Source organism: Calidris pugnax, unplaced genomic scaffold, assembly GCF_001431845.1.
Source record: "Calidris pugnax isolate Ruff unplaced genomic scaffold, ASM143184v1 scaffold273, whole genome shotgun sequence".
In the NCBI taxonomy this organism is placed as follows: domain Eukaryota; kingdom Metazoa; phylum Chordata; class Aves; order Charadriiformes; family Scolopacidae; genus Calidris; species Calidris pugnax.
The window spans coordinates 838554-854897 of NW_015094508.1; the positions used below are offsets into that span (position 1 = coordinate 838554).

General features: G+C 42.7%; 1 protein-coding gene across 7 annotated transcripts in view; it reads right to left on the reverse strand.

The window, feature by feature from the left end:
• The window catches only part of ARHGEF28 (Rho guanine nucleotide exchange factor 28), a 118475-nt gene extending 102478 nt beyond the window's left edge, over positions 1-15997 (reverse strand). For all 7 annotated transcript variants that reach the window (XM_014965108.1, XM_014965106.1, XM_014965107.1 and 4 more), the window contains exon 1: positions 15957-15997. In XM_014965108.1, the coding sequence (XP_014820594.1) occupies positions 15957-15989 (33 nt within the window). In that variant the 5' untranslated portion in view covers positions 15990-15997. The remainder of the gene's footprint in view (positions 1-15956) is intronic.
• Positions 15998-16344: the final 347 nt, after the last annotated feature.

The following is a 16344-nucleotide window of genomic DNA, read 5'->3' on the forward strand; positions in this document are numbered from 1 at the left end:
CAGGGCCTTCTCAGAGCTTTTTGGGAGATGCCACCTCTTTTGTAACAGAGCTGCTTCTTGGCAGAGCCAGGTGCTCAGTCTAGGTTCTCATTCTAAAGACATATACACCGTTCAACTATTACTACAATTAAATAGCATAGGTAAACAACAGTGAAAGACATTTCCAGGAGTTCCATGGGAAATTCATAGTCACAGAAAACATTTGTTCAGCACCACTCTCACTACATCTGGCAAAAGCACTCCTCCACTGCTTCCCACCCCATTTTTCAAGGCACAACCTTCTCAAGCCTGCAAAACACCTCAGGCACTGACCTGTCGCTAAAGCATGAAGAGACTAAAATTATGGTTATCAGCATTTAAAAATAGGTAATTAAGCCCTAGTTCATGTACCAGTACAAAAGAGCAAAACCAACAGAAATAAATTATGGTATATGCACTACCTGAAGCGGGGACACTGTGCTCCTACAGAGCTATATTTGTTCTGAGCTTGTTCCAGACTGCTGAAGTTGGAAACACATCCCAACTGGCATATTTCTTCTGCATTTCTAAATATAGAACCAATTTAGGCTTAACACATCCTCTAGGTACCAAAACCCAAACTACATAAGTCACACAGGCGCCTCATCTTTGGAAAACCAGCCAAGTGGCCTGAATACAGGGCAGCTGCGAGTGCGTGGACCCAGAGGGCTTTGCCAGGCCAGATTCCTGACAATCCACTAGTTCCTAGGTTTTTCAGAAGTTCATTTGTCTAACAACAGTTCAACCTCATTCTTTCCTCCTCCTAACAAGCTTAATTACATCCTCACAAACTTGGAAAAACATAACCGGGAGTTACGGGTTTCTTTGTATGTGTAGGTATGCCCAAACATGCTTTTCAGGGTCCATGTGGACGTCAGATAGCTCAGCCCCCATTCAACCAAAGCAAGAGGAAGGATGCATCACTTCAGTACCTTCGCAAATAAACACAGCCCCTGGTCACAGATGGTTTCTCAGGTAGATGCTGGGAAATGTCCTTGCCCTCAGGTTCCCACAGTGTTGATTCTAATGGACTTGTAGAGGAAGCAAATTTTAAAGTCAGAGGGCGCTTACTGAGACCAGCCAGCCATTATCTTACTTTTATTTACACCAAGTAACTCAACTCTACCGAACCACCACAGGAACACATAGAACTGGAGATTCTTCAAACACCATCCAGGCCTGTAACAGCAGAGAACGTCAGGCAGCCACATCAACACCTCTGACTGCAAAAAGACACCAGAAATTGTACAGAAGAAAAAGAGCAGGATAGAAACCCTCGGTCCATTGAGTTTTGCCACCAATTTAAAGAGAGCCAAGATTATCCTTCCAATCCTTGAAACAACCAAAAAAAAAAAACCAAACCACAAAAAAGTATGCAGGAGGATTGGGGAGAAGAGGCTGCAGTTACTGAGGCATTAAGAGAGACACCAACCCAACTCTCAACACATTAAACCTGGGGCTGAGCAAGTGTTTGGCAGCATTAATCTCCCTGGGATCCACAATGGAAAGCACACTTTTTATTACCCATGAAAATATTGCCTTGGCACTGGTGCCAAGGAAGAGATTAGGAAGGTTTGTGTTTTTAACAGGATTTATAGGTCTATGCACCCTTTCAATGTAACCAAACAGGTTTTTCAGATGTATGTTTTCCTTTGGTTTCTCTATGGCACTCAAGGGCTGACCGGGACGGGCACGCAGCAGCAGGTCCCCTGCGCCCCACATCCTGGGTAAGGAGCAGCAAAGGCCAGACTCTACACAGCCTCAGGAGAAGAGCTCACAACTCCAGCTTGGCTCTGACCCTCTTCTGCATCCCAATGAGGGACTGGGTCAGGCTCCCTGCAAAGAGAAGAGGGACAGGAGATCTAGCAAACCTTCACAGCTGAGCCACAGAGGCATCCAAGCACATAGGATGGGCCACAAAGGCAACCATGGTACTTGCACCATGCCCAAACCCCACACAGCTGCAAGTCACCCCATACCCTATTAAATAATGGGCCCTTAACCTGAGTCGAGCTTCTTTCACTTTGAGTCCATTTAGGTAACATGATTTTCTTCCCCAGCAACCTGCCTCAGTAAAACAGGTTCAAGGCAAAAAGACCTTTAGTGGGCTTCCAGATCCAGGCCATCATGCTGGCCAACACTTAAACTTCAATGATGGTTCCCTACCCTTGCATACACAGCCTGGATAAACCTATTTTCCGTTTCCCAGTAGTCCTTTACCATAACAATAATACATTCTAAAGTACACTAAAAATGTCCTTACCAATAAAATAAGCAACATAATAGCTTGAGAAATAATGTTTTATCCAGCATTTTCAAGGATATTATCTGTAAATATAATGCTACAAACAGCCCCCACATTTGTAGTTACATGCTCCAAGAAAAATATCTGTGTGCAGGGATAAAAAAATGGCTTCTTTGTTCCCAAAATGCAAGTCCCCAACATCTCGAAGTAAATGTGAATTCCCCAGTATTGCTAGCAATAATGGGGCTTTTTTGCTCTATGCAAGCTGCCATTAGCATTTAGCATAAATATCTCTTCACTGTTCAAAAGATTCACTTCAGAAAATCTTTATATTTTAAAGTGAATTATTTAAACATATTTTACTTGTGCTTAGACAAGATACTTTCCCTGAGCAGCCACACACTTTTAATGACCTTTGCTGCAACTTAACTGCAACTACAAACAATCCTACACAAAGGATGCTAAAAAAGCAGGGAAACTGTAAATGAACACAAACCAACCATACTCAAATCATTAGTAAAAAGGACAAAGTTATAAACAGGACTTTGTAATGTTCAGTGATATTTTTATAATGACCACCAGACAGCTCTTGTCTACAGATTGCAGTAAACATTGTCATGGACTTGTTTAAGAAAGAATGTACCCTATTTGAATGGAATGCAATGAGATTTAAGGCTAAACACACAATGAAGCAGCAATTATACCCAGGGAAGGAAAGGAGTAAAACTGAAAAACAAAATAGGAGATAAAAGCTGAATATTTTTCTATAACCATGTAGCTAATAATATCTTAAACAAAAATAAGGGATTTTTCCCTTCTCAGAGGAGAGGCATTTTTGTGGCCCTCCTCTGGACCTGCTCCAACAGGTCCATGTCCTTCTTATGTTGGGGGCTCCAGAGATGGATGCAGTACTCCAGGCAGGATCTCACCAGAGTGGAGTAGAGGGGCAGAATCACGCCCCTTGATCTGCTGGCCCAGGATGCAGTTGGCTTTCTGAGCTGCAAGTGCGCATAGCTGGCTCATGTTGAGCTTCTCATCAACCAGTACTCCCAAGTCCTTCTCAGGGTGCTCTCAATACATTCTCCACACCACCTGTATTTGTGCTTTGGACTGCTGTAACCCAAGTGCAGGACCTTGCACCCAGCGTTGTTGAACTTCACGAGGTTTGCATGGGCCCACCTCTCAAGCCTGTCCAGGTCCCTCTGGATGGCATCCCTTCCCTCCAGTGTGTTGACCGCGCCACACAGCTTGGTATCATCAGGAAACTTGCTGAGGGTGCACTCAATCCCACTGTCCATGTCACTGACAAAGATGTTAAACAGCACTGGTGTCAGTACTGCCCCCTGAGGAATGCCACTCGTCCCTGGTCTCCACTTGGACATTGAGTCATTGACTGCAACTCTTTGAGTGAGACCACCCATCCAATTCCTTATCGACTGAGTGGTCTGTCCATCAAATCCACATCTCTCTAATTTAGAGACAAGCAAGACTGTCAAATGCTTTGCACAAGTCCAGAGAGATGATGTCAGCTGCTCTTCCCTTATGCACCAACGCTGTAACCCCATCATAGAAATCTACTAAATTGTTCAGGCATGATTTGCCCTTAGTGAAAACATGTTGGCAGTCATCTGAAGGACACTTCTAGCAAGGTCCCAGCACAACCTTGAAGGGAAAAGCACTAACAGAAATTTCCTTATGAAGACTGATAAGCTGCCCTCTTTTACTATGAAATATCAGCAAGTTCATCACCTTGGTTTAGATGCAGTGCCCTTTTAAAAGGAAAAGTAAGTGTTCAATAGGAAATCAGCATTAAACCTTGTGGGTTTTCAGTCAACAGTATTGCAATACTCCTCCCTCGGTGACAAACTGAAGTACATCTGCTGTATTGGGAGTTTCTGAAATTGCATATAGTGGCATTTTCCCAAAGTTGATGCCTCAAAATAAGCTACAGTTTCTGCCTACTCACTAGCCTCAACACAGTCTCACTTTCTTCACAGACAGAAAAGCAAGTTTGTTGTTGAGAACTGCAAGATTTAGACCCGGGAAAAGGAATCCAGGAGAATTAAAAAAAAATAAAAAATATGCAGGCATTTAAAATACTCCTTTCTTACTGCAAAACTAAACACAGTTCCTCTAAAAAGAAGAAAGCCAGTAACAGGTAATGCCATACATGTCTGCAAGTCTCCACGCTGCTCTGCATTGCTAAGTTGCCTCTAAAATTATCCACTTTAAAAAGAAATACATATTAGACATATTGATGTATTTCATTCAGTGCACGTGCAATATACACAGACGTTTCCCAAGTTCTCACTTTCTACAGCATCACCTCATCACAAAAAATTCCCCTCTTCAGTCCTGTTTCTACTGTTGCACCCCCTCAGTCAGCCCTGTGCTTTTTGTTTAGCTTTTGTCAGCTCTTCCAACTCACACTGCTGTCACCCCTGCTGCAAAGCACCATCCCCAAAAACATGTCAAGCATAAACGCAGCAGGAGCTTACAATTCACCCAGGCTGCAAAGGAAGCCTGGCACAATTTTAGGCCACAAACAAACAGCATGGCATGCAGCAAGGAGCCAGGCTAAAAAGCATGAGGCTGTGATGCAGTTGTCACATAAAGCTTTCACACCACGCTGCTGTACCGGTATATAGGGTGATGGCAGGACAAAGGAATGGCTAGAGTACTGATGGGGTTAACTCAAAATGGAAAACCAAAAGGCGCATAAATATAGTGTAACTTGAACAACCAGCCATTTCAGAAGTGTATTATAATGCCAAACCCAGAAGCCCAGACACTTTACACGATCACAAGTGGGCGCGTGCAGGAACTCAGCCACAAGCAAGAATCCCCCCCCCCATGACTCTGCAAATCATAAAGACAAACAGAATGACAAAAATCCACTACTTTCTTCCCCAGCACAGACCGTCAACACTAATCTGTCATCTAAAGGTACAGCTGGCAGCAACACCATTCACACATCACCATGAGCAACACCCAGACACACTAACCTCCCCTTGATCTGCTGGCCCAGGATGCAGTTGGCTTTCTGAGCTGCAAGTGCGCATAGCTGGCTCATGTTGAGCTTCTCATCAACCAGTACTCCCAAGTCCTTCTCAGGGTGCTCTCAATACATTCTCCACACCACCTGTATTTGTGCTTTGGACTGCTGTAACCCAAGTGCAGGACCTTGCACCCAGCGTTGTTGAACTTCACGAGGTTTGCATGGGCCCACCTCTCAAGCCTGTCCAGGTCCCTCTGGATGGCATCCCTTCCCTCCAGTGTGTTGACCGCGCCACACAGCTTGGTATCATCAGGAAACTTGCTGAGGGTGCACTCAATCCCACTGTCCATGTCACTGACAAAGATGTTAAACAGCACTGGTGTCAGTACTGCCCCCTGAGGAATGCCACTCGTCCCTGGTCTCCACTTGGACATTGAGTCATTGACTGCAACTCTTTGAGTGAGACCACCCATCCAATTCCTTATCGACTGAGTGGTCTGTCCATCAAATCCACATCTCTCTAATTTAGAGACAAGCAAGACTGTCAAATGCTTTGCACAAGTCCAGAGAGATGATGTCAGCTGCTCTTCCCTTATGCACCAACGCTGTAACCCCATCATAGAAATCTACTAAATTGTTCAGGCATGATTTGCCCTTAGTGAAAACATGTTGGCAGTCATCTGAAGGACACTTCTAGCAAGGTCCCAGCACAACCTTGAAGGGAAAAGCACTAACAGAAATTTCCTTATGAAGACTGATAAGCTGCCCTCTTTTACTATGAAATATCAGCAAGTTCATCACCTTGGTTTAGATGCAGTGCCCTTTTAAAAGGAAAAGTAAGTGTTCAATAGGAAATCAGCATTAAACCTTGTGGGTTTTCAGTCAACAGTATTGCAATACTCCTCCCTCGGTGACAAACTGAAGTACATCTGCTGTATTGGGAGTTTCTGAAATTGCATATAGTGGCATTTTCCCAAAGTTGATGCCTCAAAATAAGCTACAGTTTCTGCCTACTCACTAGCCTCAACACAGTCTCACTTTCTTCACAGACAGAAAAGCAAGTTTGTTGTTGAGAACTGCAAGATTTAGACCCGGGAAAAGGAATCCAGGAGAATTAAAAAAAAATAAAAAATATGCAGGCATTTAAAATACTCCTTTCTTACTGCAAAACTAAACACAGTTCCTCTAAAAAGAAGAAAGCCAGTAACAGGTAATGCCATACATGTCTGCAAGTCTCCACGCTGCTCTGCATTGCTAAGTTGCCTCTAAAATTATCCACTTTAAAAAGAAATACATATTAGACATATTGATGTATTTCATTCAGTGCACGTGCAATATACACAGACGTTTCCCAAGTTCTCACTTTCTACAGCATCACCTCATCACAAAAAATTCCCCTCTTCAGTCCTGTTTCTACTGTTGCACCCCCTCAGTCAGCCCTGTGCTTTTTGTTTAGCTTTTGTCAGCTCTTCCAACTCACACTGCTGTCACCCCTGCTGCAAAGCACCATCCCCAAAAACATGTCAAGCATAAACGCAGCAGGAGCTTACAATTCACCCAGGCTGCAAAGGAAGCCTGGCACAATTTTAGGCCACAAACAAACAGCATGGCATGCAGCAAGGAGCCAGGCTAAAAAGCATGAGGCTGTGATGCAGTTGTCACATAAAGCTTTCACACCACGCTGCTGTACCGGTATATAGGGTGATGGCAGGACAAAGGAATGGCTAGAGTACTGATGGGGTTAACTCAAAATGGAAAACCAAAAGGCGCATAAATATAGTGTAACTTGAACAACCAGCCATTTCAGAAGTGTATTATAATGCCAAACCCAGAAGCCCAGACACTTTACACGATCACAAGTGGGCGCGTGCAGGAACTCAGCCACAAGCAAGAATCCCCCCCCCCATGACTCTGCAAATCATAAAGACAAACAGAATGACAAAAATCCACTACTTTCTTCCCCAGCACAGACCGTCAACACTAATCTGTCATCTAAAGGTACAGCTGGCAGCAACACCATTCACACATCACCATGAGCAACACCCAGACACACTAACCTGACCCATGCCAGACCCAGGCACACAATCTCATTTCTGTTGAATTAGTGAGAGCATACGACACAGAGCTTAAACCAGCTTTGTGCTTTTCATGCCTGCTGTATGTCAGCAACAGGAAAAGAGACAGTACCTGACCCAGCTTCTGGTGCAGAATTAATCTACCAATGTTTTCAAACAACCTGGACCAGAGAGCGAGTTTATAGCAAAACAGCACTTTGCATCACATGGTCAACATTTGTCACCAGTGGTCTTATATCAGTGTTTGGTTTACCATCAAACTGTGACAACAGGTAAAGCGGAGAAAAGTTTTCAGTCTCCCACATGGCAAAGTAATCAATACTTGTGTAGAATGGGATATCTTCTAGTTCTGGAATACGTAGACAGAAATAAAAATAGCCTGAATGCTCTTATCAGAAAGAAGGAAGTGGGGGTGGGGGTGAGGGGTGGGTAGGAAAAAGAAGAAAAAAATCTTTTCAAGCTTTACACAGTGCCAAAACATGTATTAACATTCTTGCTGGTCTGTCGTTAAAAATATCATTCAGTGTTTTGCTGTCAATGGCAACACAATTTATGTTGGTGCATAAAATCATACAGAGGAATTAAGAAGCTTGGGAATGAGCTATTCACATACACACATCAGAAAACTTCTGAAAGAAGATGTATTAGTAGAGAATGAATATCCATTCTGACATGTTAACTAAATGAAAGGAGTTACCTCTTTCAGTTGACTTGATTTAAAACATGTAAAACAGACTACTTGTTATTCTCACGTTCGATGTGCCATCAGGGCTCTACTGTTGCAGACACCACACAAAGACATGCAAGCACAAAGTCCCTGCCCAGAAAAATCCCAATATAGGGACTGAACAGAAAAACGAAAGGTGGAGGAAAAATAATACACCATGGGAGCAGAAAATGATCTGACTGCTGATGGACATGCTTTGAAGTACCCGCTCTTTTCCTTCCCATCTTTTAAAATGGATCCCATTCTTTCACATGTATTTCCTCAGTCTCATTCTGGCAGCAACTATGCATCCAAACACAGGGCAGCCTGTGCAGAGTTTTCTGTGTGCCCCCATGCAAGCCGCCCACGACAGACCTGACCAGGCTCCCACAGAGGTCAACAGCAAAATGCCCATGACCCCAACCAGGGCTGACTCAGGCCAGTGAACACAGATCCACGCATTAGCAGATGCATGCTGGTAGCCCAATTCAAGTTTACATTTTAAATTACATTTCTCTTTCATGTTTTGAAATCACTGTCTAAACAAGACAGTGGTTTCATCCTGGTTGGACACACAGACTGGCCCAGGATATGGCCAACCCTACCACAACAGCAAAGAACCCGAAAGCACAGGATGGGCAAGACAGGCTAGAAACTGGCTTCTTTCCACAAAGTACTGGCTAGAAGAGACTGAACACGTGACAAGAGGAGAAAATTCAAAAGCTGTATTCCACCACGGAAAACTCTATTCCTTTCCACCCCTCTTCCAACCCCAACTCTTCTTAGGCCAATATGGAGGAACTGGGAAGGCACACCGTCTGGCAAGGCAGATGATCAACTACTCACTTTTGGATCAATATGTAAGTCCTGCTGTCACTTCCTCCCCATATCATGCAAAACTACACTGGAATCATATATCAATTTTAACTTCGGCCATTTAGAAAACAGAGTAACGTTGAGCTATTTCTGTTAATTCTGTTCGCCAATTCTCATGCACATGAAACCCAAGTGTTTGTGAAGAAGGTAGGTACAACTCATTTGTCTCTCTAGCTTTAGCTAGGCATAAGAATAACATACTTTAGAAAAAAAAAATTGGAATTTCTTTCTGCCAAACAAGATGATTCACAACTTTTTATGTCTCACCAAGCGTTTTCAGAGTCCCTCTGCCTGTGGACCTCTGAACATTTTCCAGCAGATGTGCTCAAATCATTCACACTGGACACACTGCTACAGTACAAACAAATGCTTATTTAATCACCTTTTGCATGAGCATCAGTGCAGACCTGAAAAGTTGAGCAGCATTCAGGATCGTGTGAACATCAGTGCACTTTACCATTGTCTTCAGCATCAACCAACAAAGCGCACTTTGGAAAACTCTCACCTTTGAGGTCAAAACAGCCCAGACAACTAGAAGCTGCTGACAGAGTACCAAACTGATCCAATTCCTGGATATGCATTAAAATCCTCTTTTCAAATTGAACTTTCCATCACCCTTTGCTTTCTGATCTTTTCAACAAGACTTAACTCCCAATCTGAAACTTTTGCCTTTAATTTTCTCCGCTATAGAACAGCCATGCGTATTCTGAAACTGGCCTGGAAATAATTTATATGCAAATGGCTATGCAAATATCCATTATGAAACTCTGTAATTGTTTTTCCCCTTCCACGCTACTGCTGTTGAGTGTGCAGATGGTACAACAGTACCAGGGCTAATTCAATGGGGGAGCATGAAAGCCAGCCATTGGGCAAGGCAGGATGGCCCCTGGCAACTGGCTGGACAGAGACCCCCTTGCTTTGTCCCTTGGCCAGCGCCTACTGGTTTATGTCTTTTTTTACTGGATAATGAAATGAGCTTATTGGTGAACTAAAATGTTATAGAATTAATTCTATTTCACCATGTTTCTCACCCACAGAAATCCAGGTAGTCAGTCAAAAGCCAGTCCAGGAATTTGCTGGTTTTGACTGCACCCCTTGGGTGTGAAATATGTCCCTTATTTCACTTTGTCCTCTCTGCTCCTTAATATAATACCTTCTGTGGCCAAGGTACCTGTGAATAAGCAGTTGTGTTTTCAACTGGATCCCTGGGAATTATGCCAGCTCATCTCTGAGGAACCACAAAATGGCAGATCAAGAAAACCAGGGAAGATGCTAATGAGCCTGGCTGTAGCCCAGTTGTTTGCCCAAAAACTCCTTGAGGGAGGGGATATACATTGAAAAAAGTAACAAATTATCAAAAGGATTTCAACATTGTTACTTAATGATAGAAGAAAATAAAACCACATGGATCCAAGGGATAATTAACTGAGTTTGTAATATAGACTTGCTTTTTGGAGGGACAAGCTACAGATATATTGCATGTGATAAAAAAGCAACCGGACTGTCTTGCATTCAATTTCCAATTTTGCACTCCTACTCTCTCTTAATAGTCAATCTCTTCAGCCAGCAGTTAATGTTGAGACAGGAGGGAAGCTACATTGCCATCTCAACTTGCTCAGAGCAAGTCCACCTGGAAGGCCAGCCATGGCCACCAGGCTGCACTCAGTCCTCCCCCTTCTCTGCTACCAAGGCTGAACTCCAGCGCTGCGATGGTGATGAGAAATGCTGGTGTGGATGGGCCCCAAGTCAGTATGTGCATATGAACTGGCACACAAATTCAGGACACGCTGCCTAGAGTGCTCCAAACAGTCATGGGAACAGACATTGGCCTTGGTACCTTCCACTTCACTGCAGAACAAGTGGACAAAGGTCCAGATGTGGTTCCTCTGGCTCCCATTTATTCCCAGAGGGAGATGGCTGTGAATGCAGACTTGATGCACCTCCCTCCCTCTGCCTCCATCTAAAGCAGCTACACTCCTTTCTTTGGAACTGTGAACGAGATGGGATGCACCTGCATCCCATGCGATGCACGTCCCCTGGTGGGACATGCCATGAGCAAGCTGCGTTAGAAATAGTTTCCACTTACCAGCAAAGCAAAGCAAACTACCACAAACAAAAATGTTCTTCATGCAGACATACTTAATTTCTAACCTTGTTACAGAAGAAGGGATGCTGCCCCGTTCTAGCATCCCAGGTTAAGATCTGAGAAACCTGGACTGGAGTATGTTCACCACACGTTTCTTACATTTTAGGCATGTTGGTGCATTTACATCACTTCAGAGCTTCTTTGTAAATGAAGTAAAACATCTCCTGACTACAAAAAAGCATTGTGAGGAACAGTGCACTACAAAGATCACCAGACACTGACATTGTTAAAGTGATGGAAAACATAGACTCTTAAAACAGAGAGCATTAAGGTGTATCACATTGCCTGGAGCACATCACCAATCCAAACAAACAAATAGCTGGACAAGCACAGAACAGACATGACCATGCAAACTGCATTAAGAGCATTACAAGGAAACATGCACTAGGGAACAAAACACTACAAGGAAATGCTTGACAGGAAAAAAAGCCAGAGAAAAGAAACCCTAGAAAACTTGGCAGGATTGGCATTCTGCAGACCCAGCCGTGGAAAAGACCATCGCCAAGCTTATCCAAGGTGGGAGTCTTCAGGCACTCAGGTCATCTGTGGCTGCAAGCAGCCCGGTGCTACCTCCCTACCCTCAGCCCTCCCAGGAGATCTTGAGTCTCAAAGCTGGGAGCCCGTGTTTCTGCCTCATCCCAGAGAATTAATGTCCAAATACTCCTTTGGAAAGCCAGAATCAACACATAACCTCCAGCATCGTCTCCTTGGGAGACGAGGCCCCTCTGAACTGCTGTGGATATCCTCCATGGCTCAGCATCTCTTTATTTGTCTCTGCTGCTCCCATGGGAAACATTCATCAAGCTCTCAGCAGAGAACAATTTACAGACTTCTGAGATCACTTATTTTCTGCTCTTGAGAGTTGACTACTCCCACGGTATGTTTGCCCAATGGCAGGAAGATATTTCTTTGCCCATGTCAAAGATCAATGTCAGTGATCAATAACATTTCTTTAAAACAAACATTAAAAAAAAACAAACAAAAAACAGTCACCTACCATGAAGTAAGAAGGAAGGATTTTCCATGAGAGAGATTTGTTTTTCCACACTAGAAACTGCTTTCAATAGGAGGAACTGCTATACTAAATTCTTTAATACCTGAAAAGCACTTCATCAAGTATTTTGCTTTTTATCTTTCACAGATAGTCTTTCTTCCATTTACAGTGAAACCAGTGGCTGCCTGAAGACAGCATGGTCTTATTCCATATACTGTGTTTAGCACACTATGCAATTAAAAGACTCAGCTTGCTGCTCTCCTTATTGAAAGGACTGGATAAATATAACTTCATTTGTATCAGTTTTTAAAAGCACAATTTAGGAGGGCACAGCTATATAAATTCTAGTTCTATTTACCTAACCAATGTATTATTAGGATTGAAAGAAGAGACAACACAGGATTTCTCAATTTATCCTTGGCTAGTAAATCCTGAAAATTAGCCCGGCTTACAAGGAGTAATTTTATGATATGGTTAACAGTACTTTGCTGTCTAGAAGCCGGAAACAGGCTCCTCAAATTAACTGAAAAGCATGTGCTTCAAATATTTAATCCTGCTTCATTACCATTTATTTTTTAAACCATGACATTTCTGTGTTGCCATTAGATTTTAATCGTATTGCTGCCACAAAAAATACATATAAAGAGAAGTGTATCAAAATAATGCTTTTTTGAAATGGAGTAATTTCACGGAGTATTTTTAAATAATGTTTCACAAAAACTATATTACCTAGCAAGGTCCTTGAGTTTTCTGAATGCATTCCCTCCAAAGTAACAAAAAAATCCAGCCACCCCTTGGCCAACCAGATTATGCATACTATTTCAAATTTGCAAAGAAATTCATTAACAACAAATTGTGACAGCTTGACGTAACTGCTGTATGGATGCATCCTCCAGCTGCATAACAGCTGCTCACCTTGCATACAATTTTCAAAAATATGTATTATAAATACAGAAATGCAGTTATTCTCAGATAATTTGATATGAAGTACAAGTCTGTCAGACAGACATTCTTGGAATAAAGAAGAGTGTAAAATCCACGAAGCATGTTTAAATACAGTGTGAAAAGCATCCTAATTTGGACCCAGTAGAACTCCTTCTCCTGAAGAACAAAACCTGGTACTTTTATAGAGGCTGGAAAGAAGAGATTAATTCCTAACTTTTGACCACTTCCACTTTTCCTGCAGAAAAATAATGTGTTATAACCGTATGCTGACATTGTTAAAGCTACATGTGAACAGTACGCAATTGCTATGACATTGTATTCTGTAGGTCCACTGTGCCCTTTAAAGGGAACTGGAACTCATCAGAGAAATAACTGAATTCACTGCAGTGCAAATATTTGTCATGCTCCCCCAGTCTTCCCAAGAGATGCTTTCTCTATCCCTGCTTATGGATGAAGATTCAACAGATTTTAGACAAGCCCAGCTAGCCAGAGACCTGCTTAATGAAAACTGTCTAAGGAACTGCACAATCAGAAAGGACTTTCACATCTAGTTTAAGTGCTGATTTGACTGTGTTCTCTGGCAAAGTCATGCAAATAAAGCAGGAGCAGCTGGAAGGAGTTTCCAGAACTGATAAAATAATTGAACCCAACTAAGAGAAAATAAATTCCTTGACTCAAGGACTTTTTCAAGATGGACAGACCTCTTTTATCTCCCCAGACACACTGAAAAGTACTCAGATCAGGAACACTATGTGACAGACAACACTGTGAAGCTGCAGCACTTTCATACACTAACCCACCAGAGCAACTACATGAACCTCAGATGATCAGTATAAGGTCTGCCAAGACCTCCCCAAGTTTTAGATGGGGGTTGAGAGACAACCTTGAATCTTCCCCAATCACCTTAGGGTGCTCATATAGCCCCTTTCTATTCTCCGCAGAAGCCCTGAAAGCTTTACACACCTTCATTCTCATACACACACATTAACCTACACAAAATATAGGAGGCTGTTAAAAAATTACTAGTCCCAGTTTCTGGGAACCTCGCCCCAGGTGCTCCCACTGGAAGTTTCTGAAAGTCCATGTTTCATCACTATCCTCAGGCTTGGTAGGATACTGGGGACCCAGAAGAAAGCACCACCTCCACCTGTTCCCCCCACAAGAAAACAAGTTGGTGACTGCCTGACAGCAATCCAAACCACTATCATTAGGTTTCTAATAAGCTAGGAGACCTCTCTGGGATTTACCCACCTGAGCTGGTGAGAGGCTGCAGACCACAACCAGCAAGTTGCCAAAGCTCAGGTATGGTACCCAGTCTTGCCTGTGCAAAGCCTAGAGCAAATGCTCCCAACTAAAATCACACTCTCACATCCATCACTCTATACGTGACTTATACAGCCCAAGCCCTCTCTGCCTCCACTTGATGAGTCCCCAGTTCATAAGAAATGTATCACTATTGGTCCCCCTATGCACAGCTTTGTACCACGCTCTTATTAACTGCAGTAAATACAGGGTGGGGAAATTCAATCTACCCACAATCTACAATTCAATCTACTGAATTCTCCTCAATACTAATCAACATCTCCCAATATTATGATGCCCACAGATTTACACAGATTTCATAACCCTACATCTGGCTTTCAGGGTTATAATCAAAATATTAAACAGAACTGGCTTTAAGGATGATCCTTAAGAAGTATCACTTGTAGCATCTTTCTCTCTACCCTAATAACTGTTCTTGCAGTATCCATATATACTTATTATATTTATCTCCATCTTCTTTATCTTCCATACCAGTTTCCTGTGAGACATGGCATCAAATGTTTAATTTTCAACAACTTGTGTTAAGCCCGTTGCATTGCCCTTTTCTAAGTGGTCAGTTATCTTATTGTGGGAAAATACCTGATCAGCCTGATGCAGCTGCCTATGACAAAACCATTTTATCCGTTAGCACCAATGTTTTTGACTATTCTTTCTGTCAACATTCATTTTTAAAACCTCACACCATGCAAACCAACATCACATGAGCAGGCCTCACAAAATCCCTCCCCCCAGTGCCTTTAAAGGTGTTGCACCCAATTTTTGTGAGCCTGAGGTTCCCACTCCCAAGCTGACTAATACAATGAAAACCCAGGGCTGGTGAATTAGCAATCACACACTTCGTCATTACTCCAGGGTACGGATTATTTGTACTCCTCCATTTCCATCTCATCAAAATAAGCAGATAATTGTTTGTTTCTGTCTTTGTTTCACCTTTTACCGCCCTTTTGAAAACCATTCAGTACCCTCTCACTACACTCCTAGACACCCCAGGCTATGACCACTTTCATTGCAAAACTAGCCCAGAAAGACAACCATGGTTTATAAATAATAATGACTAAATCGCCCGAGTTTTAATCCTCATACTTACATCCCACTGGAGGCACCAAGTAAATTAAGTTTATCTAATGCATGGTCTCGCTCCTGTTACTACCTGTTTTTGAACTCCGAGTTTAGCTATTTTAAGCAATCGGGTTTTGCAGAAAAAAAAAAAACTTGATTACAAACTTCAGCTCACTCATTTTTGACATAACATACAATTTCCTGCTTTGAGGAGGTAGAGAGAATTGTAATTTGAAATTTTCTAGTGGAAAAACAGCCATAAATTTTGGGAAAGCGAGAGCAAATGGTGTCTCTTCACAGGCAGTAACTCTGCTTTTGAAAACTGCATTTAAGACTACTGAAGGAAAAGAAAACAATAATCATAAAGGGGAAATAATTTTAAACTTCAGAGAACTGAGCCAGAGTACTGAAAACCACCATCCCCACACACGCCTGCATCAGACAGCAACATTCGACAGGCTGTGGTCTTAGACAACCAGAGAATGGTTTTTGGTTTCATTTACCCTAGTTTTGAATGAGCCATTACCCATAAGCGACTCTCTGGGCAGAAGCCTAGTGTTGTAGAACTTACATAAAGAGGTACTTCAGCGCAGCTCAACTCCATTGTCACAGCATCTAGAAACAGAATAAATCAGTGGAATTATTACACACCCATCAGGAGGCACTGGCATCACTATAGCCCATTCATGTTTGCAAACTAAGTAGAAATCTTCCAGATTTAGGGGGAGGGAGGGGAAAGAAGGATATTAAGCTAACCAGTTATCTAGTTGCCCCAGATTTCCCCAGAATGAGGAAATGCTGGTGTAATGATGCCCATGTAAGGCTGGAAGAGGGGTGGCTGGCCTCAGTTAACACGCTCTGTGCTTTTCACACAATAGACACAGTAAACAAAATAGGTCAGGCTGAGACCAGCCACTGAGATGTTAGTAGTTGTAGCAAATGGAGTAGTGGGAATTGCA